The sequence below is a fragment of the Eurosta solidaginis genome, chromosome 4 (assembly GCF_040869045.1).
Source record: "Eurosta solidaginis isolate ZX-2024a chromosome 4, ASM4086904v1, whole genome shotgun sequence".
NCBI classification, from domain to species: domain Eukaryota; kingdom Metazoa; phylum Arthropoda; class Insecta; order Diptera; family Tephritidae; genus Eurosta; species Eurosta solidaginis.
The window spans coordinates 49,659,603-49,677,193 of record NC_090322.1 but is presented as its reverse complement, the minus strand read 5'-3'; the positions used below and the strand labels follow the sequence as shown (position 1 = coordinate 49,677,193).

At 40.6% G+C, this 17,591-nt stretch overlaps 2 protein-coding genes across 7 annotated transcripts in view; both read left to right on the top strand.

The window, feature by feature from the left end:
* Nucleotides 1–17,591, top strand: part of Smr (Smrter) — a 512,335-nt gene that overhangs the window by 393,984 nt on the left and 100,760 nt on the right. For all 5 annotated transcript variants that reach the window (XM_067781478.1, XM_067781480.1, XM_067781475.1 and 2 more), the window contains one exon: nucleotides 13,593–17,555. In XM_067781478.1, the coding sequence (XP_067637579.1) occupies nucleotides 13,593–17,555 (3,963 nt within the window). The remainder of the gene's footprint in view (nucleotides 1–13,592; nucleotides 17,556–17,591) is intronic.
* Boh2 (Buddy of Hmr 2) lies at nucleotides 64–12,014 on the top strand. Of its 2 annotated transcripts, none has more exons than XM_067781483.1 (3): nucleotides 64–565; nucleotides 1,982–3,051; nucleotides 3,129–12,014. In XM_067781483.1, the coding sequence occupies exons 2-3, from the start codon at nucleotides 2,081–2,083 to the stop codon at nucleotides 3,295–3,297; spliced, it is 1,140 nt and encodes a 379-aa protein (XP_067637584.1). In that variant the 5' UTR covers nucleotides 64–565; nucleotides 1,982–2,080; the 3' UTR covers nucleotides 3,298–12,014. The 2 variants fall into 2 exon arrangements, with proteins under 2 accessions (XP_067637584.1, XP_067637583.1); XM_067781482.1 differs by having other exon boundaries at nucleotides 1,968–3,051.

Sequence of the window (17,591 nt, the reverse complement as noted above, 5' to 3'; positions counted from 1 at the left end):
CAAGATGTCTATATACTGGAAAACTCGCTCGTAGCGAGTAATTCGTTACTTTGTCGCGTTATTTGGCATTTCTTAAAAAATTTGCGTGTAGTTCGGTTGCGTAAATTGGGTGCTGCCGCTTTGCAAAAGCTTCTTTAGCTGAAAAGATTTAAATAAATAAAAAAACTTATATAAAGAAAGACAGTGCCACAAAAGCGACACAGTTTTCGCATATTGGAGTTGGAAATATTGTGGAAAATAACTGCAATTCACTTGTGTAAGGAGATGCCCCTAATGCGGTTGTAGAAAACTAACTCCGCAATTTGGTGCAAAGTTCAAATTATTTTATTTTTTTCAAGAAAAAAGAAAGTTTAAATCTGAAATGTGTCTTGTATGCTTTAATTTAAATAAAGAATTTATTTCTTATTGCTCGTAAAGAAGGGTGGCTGTGTATTTGAGAAAACTGCACGTTTTTCTCTTGGGCTACAACAAAGCTACATTTGCCTTCAAACTAATTGTCGTCCATAAGAATACTACAGAGAGTTTCAAACTAACAACGAGCACTCGTTCACTTCGGTAGTAGAAGGTAAGTGAGAATTGTTTAAAATATGTTTGTTTATTTTACAAAAATGTGGTTTTATTTTACAAGATGGTGGCACCTCGGTAACTTTATTTTAGCTCACAATTCCTAAACTGAAATATTTAAGTTTCCGCTTCGGACTCGTGGTCCTGGGTCCTAGGCGCATCTTTTACATCTCTTGCTATATTGTTGCATGTGTTTTTAGCAGTTGTGAGCAAAATAAACAATTACCCGTATTCGTCACCCAGCGGGTTAGGGGGCCTAGAATACAGTCGTTAGGGATTCCTGTCGTAAGAGGCGACAAAAATACCATTGGGATGACCTAGAAGGTTTCATGTGGGAGGCCGGGATGACCTAGAAGGCTTCATGTGGTAGTACAAAATCATTCCCGAGATAGTCGGACTAATACATTAATGGTGCTTGTTACCGGAACGTAGCGGATCTGCATCCAGCAAAGGACCATTAACATCGATAACACTCCCCAAGGACATCGGGTTGTCTCCTTGTCGCTACAACAACAACCCGTATTCGTGATCATATGCTCAAAGAGCGTGTTTTGACAGCTCGCCCAACATTTTCAGGGCGGTGTTAATTTTTATCATCAAAGTAGGAATGATTGGAAGAGGGACACGGTTCTAACTAATAACGGCATCCTAAACTACTCCCAACGCAGGAAAATTATTAAGGTGTGGTAGATGGAAACTATTGGCAAGCAGAGCTCCTCGCAATTTGTCAGGCCTGCAAAACACTCGAGGCTTAGAAAAACTGGCAAAGTAACTAACTTTTCTGACGGTCAACCAGCAACAAAGGCGATAACAGCACAATATACTAGCTCAAGCCTATTGGGGGTATGCAAGTAACGCATTCTCCCGAGGGAAACTCGCGCCTATCTAGCTCAACATTGATCTGGATACTGCAACAGGTTAAACACTTACCTGTTCAGAATCAAATCCGACTTTCATAGTGTATGTCCTGCTTGCTCATCATCCATGACCCCACATGACACCAACCATCCCTTTAATTGCAAAGTGGACACAATGCCTCTTAACATCCCTCTCACTCTGGTGCACCACTGTTGAAACTGCAAGTTTTCTTCCTGTTAGAGGAAATTAAAGACACTCTGAAGTCCTCCTTCTGGATGGGGCGAAGCAATGCTACAAACCTCAACGTATAGCGGTTTACACCGGTCGTGGGGTTAAGGCCTTCAAAGTACTAATACACAATTATTTGGTAATTATTTACTTTACAACTGCTAAAGCGTCCAAAATATCGGCGAGGTCTGCAAGTGGACCAAGAATTTTTTAATACTAGCATGATTAATGCGCCAATTTCCAATTACTCACACTTGTAAAATGATACCATACACTTTTGAATATACTCATAACTGAATAATAAATATTAATTCTAGTATCAACTCATTAGTGGATCATAAACTCGAATTCAAGAAGGGTCTCCGTTTGTCATTCGCTTTTTCACAGCACCAAATACGGGAACAACATTTGCTATATTAAATTTATAATCATGTCCGCAGTAGCAACATTATCAAATCCCGCTATCGGTGACTCGGCTACTGGTGGCACCGGGGGCGGGGGCAATAATGTTGAGCGCCGTTGCGAGAACGCGGATTGTAATGTGATCAAGCTTGTCTCGATGGTGCCGAAACGTAAAATTACACAGTTTGTCACTGAACCAACAGTTATGGAAAAGCCCATGCTTATAAATGGCTTCACAACTGTCTTTCAAGTAGAGGGCAGTTCCGCTAAGTTGAGCGATTTGAAAAATCCAAATCCTGCTACAAGTGTACAACCAAAAACCATATTTCGCATTGTTCCAAATACGCATGCTCACATTGTAAATTATGTCGTCGTAGATGCTGATGGTGATTCGCTGCGTAAAATCAATGAAGGGGATCCAGCAACAATGCGTAAGCTGCTCGAATCACAAAAAGTAAGCGCCGATCAAATGCTCAAAAAGCTAATGGCCGGTCATGGCCCTAGTGTACCTATAATTTGTAGTAACGCACCGACACCAGTTGGCGTGAACACCATATCAACGGCAACATCACCAAATGTACGTGCACTTACAAATACCTCAAGTGCTACAAACACACCAAACGCTGCACAGCTAAACACCTCAAATATAACTGCGCGTTTGAATAGCTCCACACCAGGTGCTATTACTACAGCTAACGTCGGTAATAGCATATCAACATCTGCAACAAAATCACCAGCTATACAATTACCATTACGCATGCATCCTAATTTAAAGATAACAGCAGTAGCAAGTAGAGATACAATTGGTCAGCTTGTGGAAACGAATATTTCAACGTCATCTGTCGCACAAATTCCCTCACAACAGCCACTTCAAATAGCAGCACCTGTAGTACCAACGTTGCCATTAATCACGCCAGTTCCACTAGCGAATTTGCAGAGTTCACCAGTTGTACCTCCGTCGGTAGCTGTTGGTGTTTCAACTCCTGTTGGTGGAGATAAGTAAGTTTTTATTTTAGCATTGTTATATCTTTGTACGTACATTTTCTTAAAACATATTTTTTACTTTTATCACACAGGAACCACATTGATAAAATGCAAGCCGAATTGGCTGAGCTACGTCGCACTGTTGCTATGCTGGCCGAGGCTATGCCAATGAATTCTACAGCTCAGAATGCGGTTCAACAAACGTCGACACCACAACATCAACGTACAGCCATTGCTTCGAAACGACAGCGTTTAAATTAGTTGCTTAACATACTTCTAAGAATTAGTTTAAGAAAGTAGCTTCAAGATTGTGTGAAGGTTTACTGAGTCGCGTGTTGCAAAGAGAAAAAAATCCAACTTATTGATTTTCTTTGCTGCCCTTCATTGCTTCCACGACAACCGATTCGACTGACACTGCTCTATTCCTTAAACTTGTCAAAATTTAATCCTCTATCCCATTTACAAAATGCCTAGGATAAAATTTCATTTGGTACACCATTAAAACATTTTGCAGAACTGCAAATTATCTCTTTAACTCAGAATTAGCTTCTCATGTGAAGTTAATTTCAAATTTTTGACAAAGTTGAACATTAACTCAAGTTAAAAAGATAACTCGCTGTTCTGCTAGTGGGTTTTACTGGTACAACAAACTCTATGATTGCGTCATTCGATTTGTAGATATTTGAAGTCTCTTAACACAATAAACGACGTTGACTTTAAGGTCCTGTTCGTTGAGCCAGAAATCAGTTGACGCACCTAGCAGCTCAAATGCATTACTTAGGCGGCATCATTAATTGGTTGAGGTGTCTGCGTTGCGTAGGGAACTCGTTTAACATACGTCCATCAGATACTTCCTAGGTACATTGCTATTGGCTATGACATGTTAGTGGCATAGCTCAAAATTATAATAAAAACGTGGTTATGCGGTTGAATGTAAAAAAGGAATGAGTTATTTCATGTATGATAATTTACATAATTGAGTGTAGACATAACAGGGTTGTATTGTTTCGTATATTTCAACACCCCCACTATAGCAAACAATATATATTTATTTACAATGTTTCGATTTGCTGAACTCCCAGCTTACTTAAAAATTTGTAATGTTTAATTTTTCATAAGCCTTTTATGAATAGATCAGCAGGCATTTCAGCTGTAGGCAAATACTTTATTTTAACTATTTTATTGTTTACAGATTCTCGACTGAAATGGTATCGAATATGGATGTGCTTGCTACTTTTATGAAGTATAGGATTTGCCGCTAGCTTCTGTGCGCTCTGATTATCATTGTATAGACTAATCGTGTACATATTCTTTGTAATTTCATATTGTAAATTTCTTAAATACTAAGCCTCTTTGCAAGCATCTGATATTGCCATATATTCGGCTTCACAACTTGATAAAGCTACTGTTTTTTGTTTCTTGGTCTCCCAAGAAATTATACCTTTGGACAATGTGAAGCATATCCCACTATACGATCTCCTATCTACAGTATTACTTGCCCAGTCAGCGTCAACAAACCCTTAAATTTTTGAGTCTTTTTGATATGCATATTTTATACCATAAGTTTTGGTTCGATTTAAATATCTTAAAATTCGCTTAGCATATGTACAATGCTCTTTTGAGAATGACTGGTTAAATTGGCTAAGGAATCCTACTGCGTAGGCAATATCTGGTCTTGTCATAAGACTTCCTATTAATTGTTGACACGGAAAATTAGTTTTACAATATTTTTCTTGATTTAAAGATAATTTACTCTCAATTGGATAACTGCTGTTTTACAATCGAATCATATTAAATTTTTGTAATAGTTGATCAACATAGGCTGCTTAACATAAAGACATTGTTCTTTCAGATTTGTTCGTAAATACATGCATTCCAAGACATTTTTTGATTTCGCTTAAATCTTTAATTTTGAACTTACTTGATAATATTTTCGTTAACAACTTAGTTTCAACTGTATCATTTGAAAAAACAAAAAAATCGTCTACATAAAGTGTAACAATGGTTTTTGATTCATCTGCTATTTTTGTATACATGCATGGTTTTAATTCAGATCTTAGATAACCAATTTCCAATAAACACTGATCTACCTTTTTGTGCCAAGCTCTTGAGGCCATATATTGCCTTTTTTAATTTTAACACCTTGTTATTTTTATCAGTATTAGAAAACATTTCTGAAATTGTCATGTAAATTGTTTTCTCCATTCAAAAAAGCAGTTGTTACATCGAGATGAGTCGTGTTAAGTCCAAGTTGGACTGACAGAGAAAAAGCATTCTTAATGTAGTGTGCCTAACCACTGGCGAAAAAGTTTCAAAAAAATCTATGCCTTCTGTTTTTGCGAATAGCCGTTGGCTACCAATCGTGCCCGGAAACGAACATCATTATTGCAATCGTATTTTTTCTTCAATACCCATTTAGTACCTGTTGGCGGCCTTTCGGTAAACTCCCACGCGTTATTTTCCTCAAAACTCTGCAACTCTTCTTGAATCGCTGTTTTCCATTTGTGGCTTTCAGGTCCGGCTAAAGCCTCTTGTAGTGTTAAACCAGTGGCATCATGATTAGCGACGTCATTAACGCACAGGTTTGAGAAACCTTCAAAATCTCCAATGTAGCTTATTTTGTCATCATTCAACGTAACTTCTGATTCGGAGGATTCTTCTTCTACCAAGGTGTTTTCTGATTCGGACGATTCTTCTTCTACCAAGGTGTTTTCTTTAGCAGCATCCCCCACTGAATCGAAATTTTCTTTAACTTCAATAGTGCATTCCGATTTCGATTCTAAATCGAGATTGTTTTCGCATTTATTGTTAATTTGAACTACACACTCTTCATATCTGGTTCTATTATAATTACGTCTCGGCTAGTAAAGACAGTTTTATGTACTGGGTTATAAACTCTATATCCTTTAGTGACTTCCGAGTAACCAACAAGTATACATTTCTGTGATTTTTTATCCAATTTTCTTCTTTTTTCTTTCGGTATGTGGACCTTTACTATATGAGTAAGGTCTGGCTTGTAACCATATCAAATTTCGTAAAGCGTTTTTCCGCCAAGTGCCGGTGCCACAGTACGATTCTGCAAATATGTTGCTGTATTTGTAGCTTCACGCCAAAAACGTTTACCTAGATTTGCATCGAAGAGTAAGCATCTAGCGTTTTCTACTATGGTGCGATTGAACCTCTCGCATAATCCGTTTTGTTGAGGTGTGTAAGGCGTGGTTTTGTGGTGAACTATTCCTTGATTTTTCAGAAAATTTTCGAATTGCAGATTACAGAACTCGAGACCATTGTCACTTCTTATGACCTTAATGGATTTCTTTGTTTGGTTTTCTACCTGGGCCTTAAATTCTTTAAAGTATTTTAGTGCTCCGCTTTTCTGCTTCATAAAGTAAACGAAAGCCATTCGACTGTGATTATCAACAAACAACAAAAACTATTTGGATCCTCCTATAGAAGCATTTTCCATAGGTCCACATACGTCTGTATGAATTATGTCTCGCAATTGCTCACTTCTGTGTTCTGCGCTTTTGAATGGTAGGCGACACTGCTTACCTTCACAGCATACTTCGCACGATGACTTGCTTACATCAATCTTCTCATTTAGGTCCATACGATATACGGCATCTTTTGTTTGATTTAGATAATCTTTATTAACTTGACCTAACCTGCGATGCCATGTTACACCCGAAACAACTTGAGCCGCTATCTCCATTTTCTGCGCTAAATTTATTTTGTATACCCCATTTATTAATGTAGCCGTTGCTACTAAATCGCTGTTTTGTTAAATACTAGACAGCCGTTGCCAGTGAATTTCACATTTTTACCCTTTTTATAAGTTGATTCACAGAAAGAAGGTTTGTTGTTAAACTCGGGACACAAAGTACGTTCTCAACTTCTATTTCGTAATTGCATTTATTTGTATTTGTCGTTATTTGTATTTTACCTGAACACAAGACCGTGGTGTGATGGTGGCGTGCTCCGCCTACCACACCGGATGCCCTGGGTTCAAACGCCGGGTAAAGCAACATCAAAAATTTTAGAAATAAGGTTTTTCAATTAGAAGAAAATTTTTCTAAGCGGGGTCGCCTCTCGGCAGTTTTTGGCAAGCGCTCCGGGTGTATTTCTGCCATGAAAAGATCTCAGTGAAAACTCATCTGCTTTGCAGATGCCGTTCGGAGTCGGCATAAAATCATGTAGGTCCCATCCGGCCAATTTGTAGGGAAAATCAAGAGGAGCACGACGCAAATTGGAAGAGAAGCTCGGCCTTAGATCTCTTCGGAGGTTATCGCGCCTTACATTTATTTTATTTTTTTTACAAGACTTATTTTCTCGCCAGTTTTTTTACAGCGATAGCATTTTATTATCTTCTTCGACTTGTGCTCTGTTCCGCTGATGTTGGGGATTTTGTCGCCCTTTGAGTGTACTGCGAATGCACCTTCAATATCGTTCCCTTGTACATTTGTTGTTTACATATCTATTAATTCGCTTTTTATTGAGTCTGACGTAATTTGTATACCTGAATGCTCGGTCCCCATGATCATAGGTGAAAAACGTTCAGGTAATTCCGCTAGTAATAATGAACCAATCCATTCTTCGTTGATATTGAAACCAGTTCCATTCAACCTCTGTGCATTATCAATTATTTGTGTTACATACGATGTCATCGAGCTACAATTTTCGAGACGTATCGATATCAAATTACGCAATAAATTGATTCTTCTAGAAAATCCGCTGTCGTCAAACAAATTCTTCAGCTTTTCCCACAATTCTTTTGATGATGTAACCCCTTTCACGGACGAACAATGATGGATCAATTGTCATGATCAATTTCGCTTTTGTCTTCTCGTCGTCTGCAGCTTCTACTCCATTTACCGAATCTGGTTTGATGCAATGTTTCATCCCTCAAGGATTAGGAAATTTTCTGCTGCGAAACACCATTCGCCATAATTTTCTCGCCCTTTTAATTTTGGCACGTTCAACAAATAGGTAGTCGCCATGTTTAAGTGAAAAAATTATTCTGCGAAAAAATTGCAGTCCACGACTTTATGATTCTTTTAAAATTGTAGAATATGTTCACAACTTATTTCATTTAACTAAAATTTGTTATTGCGTTCTGGGCCCATAACCTATAATAAAAACGTGGTTATGCGGTTGAATGTAAAAAAAGGAATGAGTTTATTTCATGTATGATAATTTACATAAGTGAGTGTAGACATAACAGGGTTGTATTGTTTGGTATATTTCAACAAAAATCATAGCTCAGAATACAGTATTATCCTGGCTTATATTCCTAGGTTCTTTTATTTTAAGCCTTTGGAGAACCTGCTATTATATGCCCTTGAGTTTCCTTGTTCTTCATTAAACGGAAGTTGGCAGTTCAGTTCTGTCTAGATCCCTGACCAGTTATGGCAGGTTGCTTGATTTCAAATCCAATCTCCTGCACGGTAGTAGTGGTCCGTGTGGATTTTGCTTTTGAATCCATCTTCTTTTGTTGGTTAGGCTATTATCAGTCGAATTCTAAAAGAATATGGCAAAACTGGCATTAATTATTAGATGGAATAATAATTATGTAATTCCATATCAATAATATAAAAAATAATTATGTAAAAATATCAAATCATTCCCGGCACTATCGGGTTAGTACTAATAGGGACGTGCTGGATCAATACCCGGCGAAAAATAGCCATCAAAGTCAAAGAAACCCTCCAAAGTCTTCAGGGAGTCTCCTTATCGCTACAAGAAGAAAGTATTGGATTTATAACCCACGAAGGCCTGTCACTGTCAGCCCTCTCCACAACTCTAGCGAAGTTTAGTTGTCCTTATTTATTTATTTATATATATCTGCAGGACATAGTCCCCACAGATAGGCACAATACATAAAAACAAAATAAAATAATAATTACACAATACAATGTGTTGAGTAAAAAAAAAAAAAAACAAACAAAAAGTCTTGGCGACTTAAATACATTTAAATAATAATTACAAAAATATACTGTATAGTTATTAAATCATTCAAATTCAAAGTCGAAAAGGGGCACAGAGGTATAGGGGGTTTCACCTTATTTATTTAATGTTGTTGTTGTTGTTGAAGCGATTAGTTACTCCCCGAAGGCTTTGGGGAGTGTTATCGATGTGATGGTCCTTTGTCGGATACAGATCCGATACGCTCCGGTAACACAGCACCATTAAGGTGCTGGCCCGACCATCTCGGGAACGATTTATATGGCCACATTAAACCTTCAGGCCATCCCTCCCTCCCCACCCCCAAGTTCCATGAGGAGCTTGGGGTCGCCAGAGCCTCGTCTGTTAGTGAAACGGGATTCGCCGCTCGAAGGTGAGGTTGACAATTGGGTTGGAGAAGCTATATATTGCGCTACACAACCCCTTGAATCCCTTATATATTTAATGTAGTAAGCAGGTACTTTTTAATTCTGAAAATCGGGTCGCAAGCATATAAGTTTTTGCAGTGATTATTGAAATCATGACAAATGCCACGAAGTGAGTCATGCACTTCGAAAATCGATCTGCATGTAATTATATGCAGTTGAAAATATCTAAACGGTCTGCCTGGCACATTGAACCTAATTTCGCAAGCAGAAATGGGCTAGCTATCATCGCTCTTAAGAGTTTTGCTATAAATAAGACATTAAGCATCTCCCTACGGCTCTGTAATGTAGGCAACTGTAATAGTGTTTGTGGCAAGTGTTTCAAAGCAAAAACTGGTTTTGGACCGATTCCAGCTTATCGCAGTGAATCTGATAACGTGGGCTCCAGATTATCGAAGCATATTCCAATATTGGTCTCACCAGAGTTTTAGTAACGTACGGATCATTAAATTCCTTAGACCACCTTTTCACGAACGCCAAAGTACCTTTAGCCCTATTACGCAATTTTCTATATGTAATCTTAAATCAAGCTTAGGGTCCATTGTAAGACCTAGGTCAGTGAAGTTGGTGACTTGCTTAATAACATAATCTCCAATCACATACTGATGGGATTTAAAGGTTTTCCGTTTAAAACACATGAACTTACACTTCGGAAGGTTTAGTGACATGAGGTTTACATTACACCATCCAACTAGGCTGTTCATAAAATTTTGAACGTTAAATTTATAAGATGTGTTGGTGATTTTATGACTAAGACTATGATTGAATAATGAAAGGATTTGTAATCTGAAAGAGCTGTGCGTTTACACTTCAATTAATGCATATTAACAAAACACACTAATTTTATAAGTAACAATTGTTATACTTTCAATTTTATCTGGGCAAGTAACTTTTATTACTTTTGATAGACAAAAGTAATATTAGGAAGTGAATTTTTTTGACCAATTTTGTATAACTTAAAACTAAAGTGTGAACGACATTTTACCCCAGTTAAGTGGCTTAGGAGGCCCACTTGCAGAAGGGCAGTTTATCTTTTAAACTCGAGAGTTAACCTGACATGAGGGGTTAAAAATTTATTGCCTTGCACAATGACAAGTTAACAGTTAACCCAGGGTTATAAAATTAAATATTTAACCCTGCACTTTTGGGGTTTAAGCTGCTCTGTCAATTTGACAATGTTAATTAGAAATTATTAAAAATAATCCAATTTTTATTTTTAAATATTGAACATACATTTTTTGATAGAGAATATATTGCGTTCTGTTTTGGCCAAGCTCTAGCAATATACGAACTATTTCTGCCTTTAAGGCCAAGTGATCGAATTGACATGGAATGTCAGATGACGTCATAATCTAGGGTTCACATCTAAAAAAAAACAGTGAGGCATTGGACAGCACCACAATGTTGGGGTACTTATAGAAGTGTCACCTGAAGGTGATGGTCATTTTTTGATATTGATCTGGTACTAGCACGACTATCTCGGGAACGATTTTGAATGTCCACGTTCAGACTTCTAGCTCATCCATTCATCCATAATTACGCGAGGAACTTGGGACGCAAGGACCTTGCCTAATGTCTTGACAACAGGGTTGGATAAGCGCTTTCTATTGCACTTAACAACCCTTTGAATTACAGCACCTCAATGCTTTTGCCTGATTGTGGTCTCTTGGCGTAAACTTTTTTTAATATAACATAATTGCATTTTGCATTTGAAATTCAAACGTTTTTGAGGTACTATTTCAAATAAATATTTTTACATTTAAGAAAATTACATTTAGAATCAAAACAATTCTTTATGACAGTGTAGTATAGCTATTTGATTGCAGAACCTCCTTATTGAATCATGGTCTGTGAACATTTTACTACATAGAAAATAGTTTTTTTGTATAACGAAGTTAGCATGAACGATCGAACTTGTCTATTTGTTACAAGCTGAACTTTTGAATAAATTTTCATTCAATAAAATTCATTGATTGTTTGTTATATGATATTAATAAAATAATCGGTTAAGCTTCGTCCGAAATAGGCATAGTTCTCCATGTTATTGTTGTTGTTGTAGCGATTAGGTTACTCCCCGAAGGCTTTGGGGAGTGTTATCGATCTGATGGTCCTTTGTCGGATACAGATCCGATACGCTCCGTTAACACAGCACCATTAAGCTGCTGGCCCGACCATCTCGGGAACGATTTATATGGCCACATTAAACCTTCATGCCATCCCTCCCTCCCCACCCCCAAATTCCATGAGGAGCTTGGGATCGCCAGAGCCTCGTCTGTTAGTGAAACGGGATTCGCCGCTCGAAGGTGAGGTTGATAAGAGATTGATTTGGAAAGATCATTGAATATATATAATTCAATTTGAAAGTTACTCTCAAAGCCTAAAAACAGAAAAAAATGTTTATACATTGTTCCAAATTTATTTTCGTATCGAGATACAATAATTTATCTGGAGCGTTTTCTGTAATTATATAAAAATGTATAGTTTATAAGAGCATTTTTGTATTCCTTCGTTATTATAACTTAAGTTATTAAAAACAAACTTTAATAAATAATAAAAAAAAAAAATAAAACAGTTTTATAAATAAGAAAATAATTCTTGGTAATATGTAAATATCTAGACACGCTGGCGGAAAAATACTTGCCAATGTTTTACCAAACAAAGTATTTCAGGCTACATTCAACCATTCATCGGCCCGAAAATTGTTTAAAACGTTCGTGGCATTTTGTGTAGCAATGCTTTAAGAAGAAGAAGCTACAAACGTCTTAAATGGGTCACCATTGACCTATTTACTATTGACAGCAGAAGGGCGCGTTTACAGAAAGGGCCGAAGAGAAGAGCAGCGTTGTCACCGCAATTGGTCTAAGCTGCTGAACGAAACGGATACACTCACTGAACGAAACGAATGCCTCACCCTTTTCCGCTTGTGATGGCGGTTCCACCATCTGTGCTATGGTTTCAAGTGGTAACGTGTTGGAGGCAAGATTTCGCGTATTGCAGAAAGCGCCAATTGGCATGCTCCCCCTAGAAAAGTAGTAGTTTAACTTCTGGTTATGTTTCCCGCGAGTCAAAATTACTATGGATTTTCTTTCTCCATTCAGAGCTAGTGGAAGGCGAATCTGTGGCCTTATTCTGTAACTCGATACAAAAGGAATTGCGATTCGAAAGCTGTCAGATAATATGCATACCTTTTCAAATCCGAAGAAATTTCTTTCTTACAGGGGACCTAAAGAAGTTTAGTTACAAAAGGAATTGCGATTCGAAAGCTGTCAAATAATATGCATACCTTTTCAAATCCGAAGAAATTTCTTTCTTACAGCGGACCTAAAGAAGTTTAGTTTTAACAAGATCCCTCTCAAATGATGGAATTCAAACAAAACAATATGGAGTGAAAATGCTGCTCTGGTTGTAGCTATGTTTCTGTACAACTCTACAGGGACAGTGTTCAGATTAGATCGGACTTGCTTTAAAATATCTCGGCCCTACTTTCCATGCTTTGGTTGTAGACTAAAATCAAGCCCCGGACCCTGTTATCATGGTAAAATATCTAATTTTTGCCCAAAATAAAAAAGACATCTCCGAGAGTCCGCGTCACACTGAACTCAACTTTTATCTTGGTACTGTAACAGGTTAAAGTCTTATCCAGAATCATACGTGATGTGTGTATGCCCTGCATGCGGTGTTTCCAATGTGAAATCAATGCTGCTAACACCAACATTCCTATAGTCCAAACTGCCAGTTTCGTCGGACTCTTGGCAGAGAATTTCTTTGCTTGTTGCAGGGGCGAAGAACTGTTAATACAACAACCACTAGGATCACTAACTAGGCCTGTGTGAGAGAAAAAATAGCACCTAAGCCCGCCATATCTAGCATACTGCTGACTTGTTTGGTTCTAGCACGGGTCTAGTTAGGATTTTAAAAAAAGATATCTATGTAGTAACATTAAAGGTATATAGGATAAGATGTGTATAATTGTTTGTAAATTTTCCAAAAAAGTTTCACTTCTAGTCGCCGCCTAGGTGATGCGAACCTTTTCTTTTTATTTTTAGGTTAACCAATCGCCTCCAATTCGATATCTTGTTTTTAAATAAATAATTGTTTGTCCTCTATTCCACTTTCATTACATACAAATCTAATAATCGGTTGGTTTTCCTCCCACTTTTGATTTTACAGGCCAATCGATGGGTCCCAAACGTACACGAAGGGCGGCGGCGCTCTTGGACCACCATCTTCTCACTCCGCCGCAGCAGCTGCTGCTGCCGCTGCCGCCGCCCAACAACAGCTGCATCATCAAATGCATCAAATGCACCAGCAGCACCAACAACAACAGCACCAGCATCAAAAACATCAGCAACAAGCAGCGCAGCAACAAGCCGCACAACAGCATCAGCAGCAGCAGCAACAACAACAACAACAACAACAACAACAACAACAACAACAACAACAACAGCAGCAGCAACAAGCAGCTCAACATCATCTGCACCATCATCAGCAGCAACAACAACAACAGCAGCAGCAACAGCAACAGCAACAACAACAGAACGCGCGTTCGGCAGCTAGTCCCTTATCTCCACCACGACCCGGTCCTGGCTCAGTGGCCGCCGCCAATACGTACGCCAAATACGCAGAACTCAATACGGTACGCGAAGCACCACATCCCTACATCCAACAAAATACGTATGGCATTGGCCCGCAGTACCGCGAAAATCCCTACACGCGAATACCTCAAATGGCCCCTGATTTTCAGCGAGCCGCGGCTGCTGCTGCAGCAGCTGCGGTATCAAGCGGCAGTAGTGGCGGTGCGGGTAGCACACAGGTACCAGCCGGCGTTGTACAAGTGCCGGGCGGCGGACTGCAACCACCTCCACCCACGAATATTGGAAGCGCAGCCCACCTTGATGCTTTGCATTTTGCGCATCAGCAGCCAACATCGGGCGGACAACATGCCGCCGTTAATGCAGCGCACGCGCATAGCACTGCTAATGCGGCAGGAGGTAGCAGCAGCGGAGGAGGGGCGCCTGCACCTCTTAATGCGAGTACCGCGGCGACTAATGCGAATTTAATACGTCAGCGCATAATACTCCCAGCACACCCGCACTACCCGAGTGAGTATCTGACGAATGCTAATGTTGTTGCTGTTGCGAATGCTCGAAACCAGCAACATCAGCAGCAACAACAACAGCAGCATCAACAGTTACAGCACCAGCAACAGCAACAACAGCTGCAGCAGCAACAGCAGCATACGCAGCTGCCGCAAGCGCCACCAGATCCCGGAGGACAGCCATACAAAAAGCTTCGTCTGACCGATGTGACGTCGAACTCAGCAGTAAGCAACACTAATCACCTGCCACCTAAAGTAGCGAATGCGGCGCAACAACAGCCACGTCAGCCTTCACCAGTGGCTGCTACGCTAGCTACCGCGCAACAGCACCATCAACAGCAGCAGCATCAACAACAACTGCTCGCTAATAGCGGAGGTCTACGTAATAGCGGTGCGTCCCAAATTCTACCACAAAACGTACCACATTCGCATTTAACTGTTGTGTCCAGTAGTCACGTGGTGCACGCTCAGCCAGCGCCGGTAGCTATGACGCAATTGAAAGTTGAAACGCAATCACCCTTATTGCAAAAGTCGGCAACACCACCAACGAATCGCGGGCTGCCCAATAGTTCTGTAATTGGTAGCGGAAGTAGCGGAAGCAACAGCAGTAGTAGCAACAACGTTGTGGGTGGTGCTGGTCCTGGTGTTGGACTTGGCGTTGTAGGTGTAATTAATGCAGCGGCAAATACATCTGCCACTTTGCTGACAAGTGGTCCAGCAGCACCTGCAGTGGCACCACCACCACAGCCACCAACGAAATCATCATCCTCATCCGAAGGTTATCATCCGCAAGTCGAAGCCATCTCACCCACACTGCCAAGCGATAATGTTGAAGAGCGCGGCAGCGCTGTCACAGAAGATCTGCTAACACAAATACAAAAAGTTGACGCAGAAATACAAAGCGCTGAAAACACAATGGAAACACTGCGTAAAGAAGAGAAAGGCTTAAAAGATAAAGTGGCGTCAAGCAAGAAACAGCGTGAAAAAGAACTGCTTAATGCCGAAAATGATGACGCTGCGAAGATGGAGCACACATGGCGATTGCAAACATTGGCGCAAAAGATATATGAGGCGAACCGTGAAACGGCCGCCGCGCAACATTCCATTCTTAGCCCTTGCGGTAGACACACAATTCTACCACTGTACAATCAACCCTTGGATGTGGAAAAGCTGACGATGCTGTTAAAACTACATCAGACGACAGTACGCGTACCACTTTTAGAGCATATATGTAAGCTGAAGCAGGAGCGCTGGCAACACAACACAGGTCTGGTGGAGACATATGCCCAAATGTCGAGTGAATGGCAGAAGCGTGTCGAAAAGTCTGAGGGTAGTGCAAAGCGGAAGGCGCGTGAAGCTAAGAATCGTGAATTCTTCGAAAAAGTGTTTACGGAGCTGCGTAAACAGCGTGAGGACAAAGAACGTTTTAATCGCGTTGGCTCACGCATTAAGTCTGAGGCAGATTTAGAAGAAATCATGGACGGTTTGCAGGAACAAGCTATGGAGGATAAGAAAATGCGGTCATACGCTGTCATACCGCCGCTAATGTTTGATGCGCGTCAACGACGAGTCGTCTATCACAACGAAAATGGCTACATTGAGGATATGGTGGCAGTGCATAAAGAGCGTCAAACATTGAATGTGTGGACGGCAGGCGAGAAAGAGATTTTTAAGGAGAAATTCTTGCAACATCCGAAAAACTTCGGCGCTATAGCCGCTAGTTTGGATCGTAAATCGGCACAGGATTGCGTACGCTACTACTACCTCAGTAAGAAGACGGAGAATTATAAGCAACTATTGCGTAAATCACGTCAACGTACGCGCTCATCACGTAACCCACAGAAGGCCCAACAACAGCAAACGCAATGCATTATCGATTCGCTAACAACAGGTGTGACGACGCGTTTGCAGCGTGAACAGCAGCAGAAGACGGGTGGCCGTTCGGCTGCCGCAGAACGGGAGCGAGCTGAACGTGCAGAGCGTGCGGCGGAACGTGCAGCAGCAGATGCAGCAAAAGCGGCAGCCAGTGCACAAGCCGGTAAGTCGACATCCTCAAGCAAAGCAGAAGGTACGAATAATTCTAATGCGGCGGCAACAGGAGAGGCGACAACAGCATCGGCACCGACCGCTGCAGATACGACTGAAGCAGCAGCCAAAGCCAAAGCTACAGCAGCTGCGTCTACAAATGCTACACAGAAATCTAATAATACGTCCAATAGTAACAACAGTACCACCACAACAACAACTGGCAGCACTACCACAGTGTCACCAACAGCAAAAGCTAACGAAATTGATAAAACTTCTAAAAGCTCTACAGCCACAGGCGCCGCTGCTGAACAGAAAACAACAGCGACAAGTGCGGCGACAGATGCCGCACAAAGTGGTATTGCAGCAAAGGCGAAAACCGACGATGCACCTAAAGTGAATGCTACAAGCACAATTGAAGCAACAGCCGGTACAACAACCACAACAAGTAGTGTCGCGATTGCGAATGCCGAGGAAAGTTGTAAAAAGCTTGCAAGCACAACAGTGGTGGCGAATAATAGCGAAATGATGGATGTGGATAGCAGTAAGAAGCTGTTAATAGACGAAAAGAATGCCGTTAGTAGTAGTACTAATAACAATAATAACAACTCCTCCACATCTGCTCCACCAGCGACCGCCACAACAAATGCCGTCACATCTGCAGGTGGCATTACGCACCATTTGCCCGGCACAACACCGAACGGCATCAAAACAATTTATGCGGCCTCAATGGCACAGGCTGTGGCTGCAGTGGCAGCATCCAATAATGAAGATGTGAAAATGATTGCTGTAGACGACAAAGTCGGCGCAGCAGGAGCGGCAGCTGGTACGGGTATGAATGCGGTGATACATGCGACTAGCAGCGGTGTAGATGCTGGTAAATTGAGTAGCGGTAATAGTGTGGCCACCCCCACTACCTCAACAACTGCTGGCAATTTTCTTGGGCAGAAGCTCAAGGCGGCGCAAGTGGAAGGCATTGGCGCCGGCAATGATGGCAACTCAGATGTTAGGTGAGTACAAAATTTGAAAAACATTAAAGTCTATGA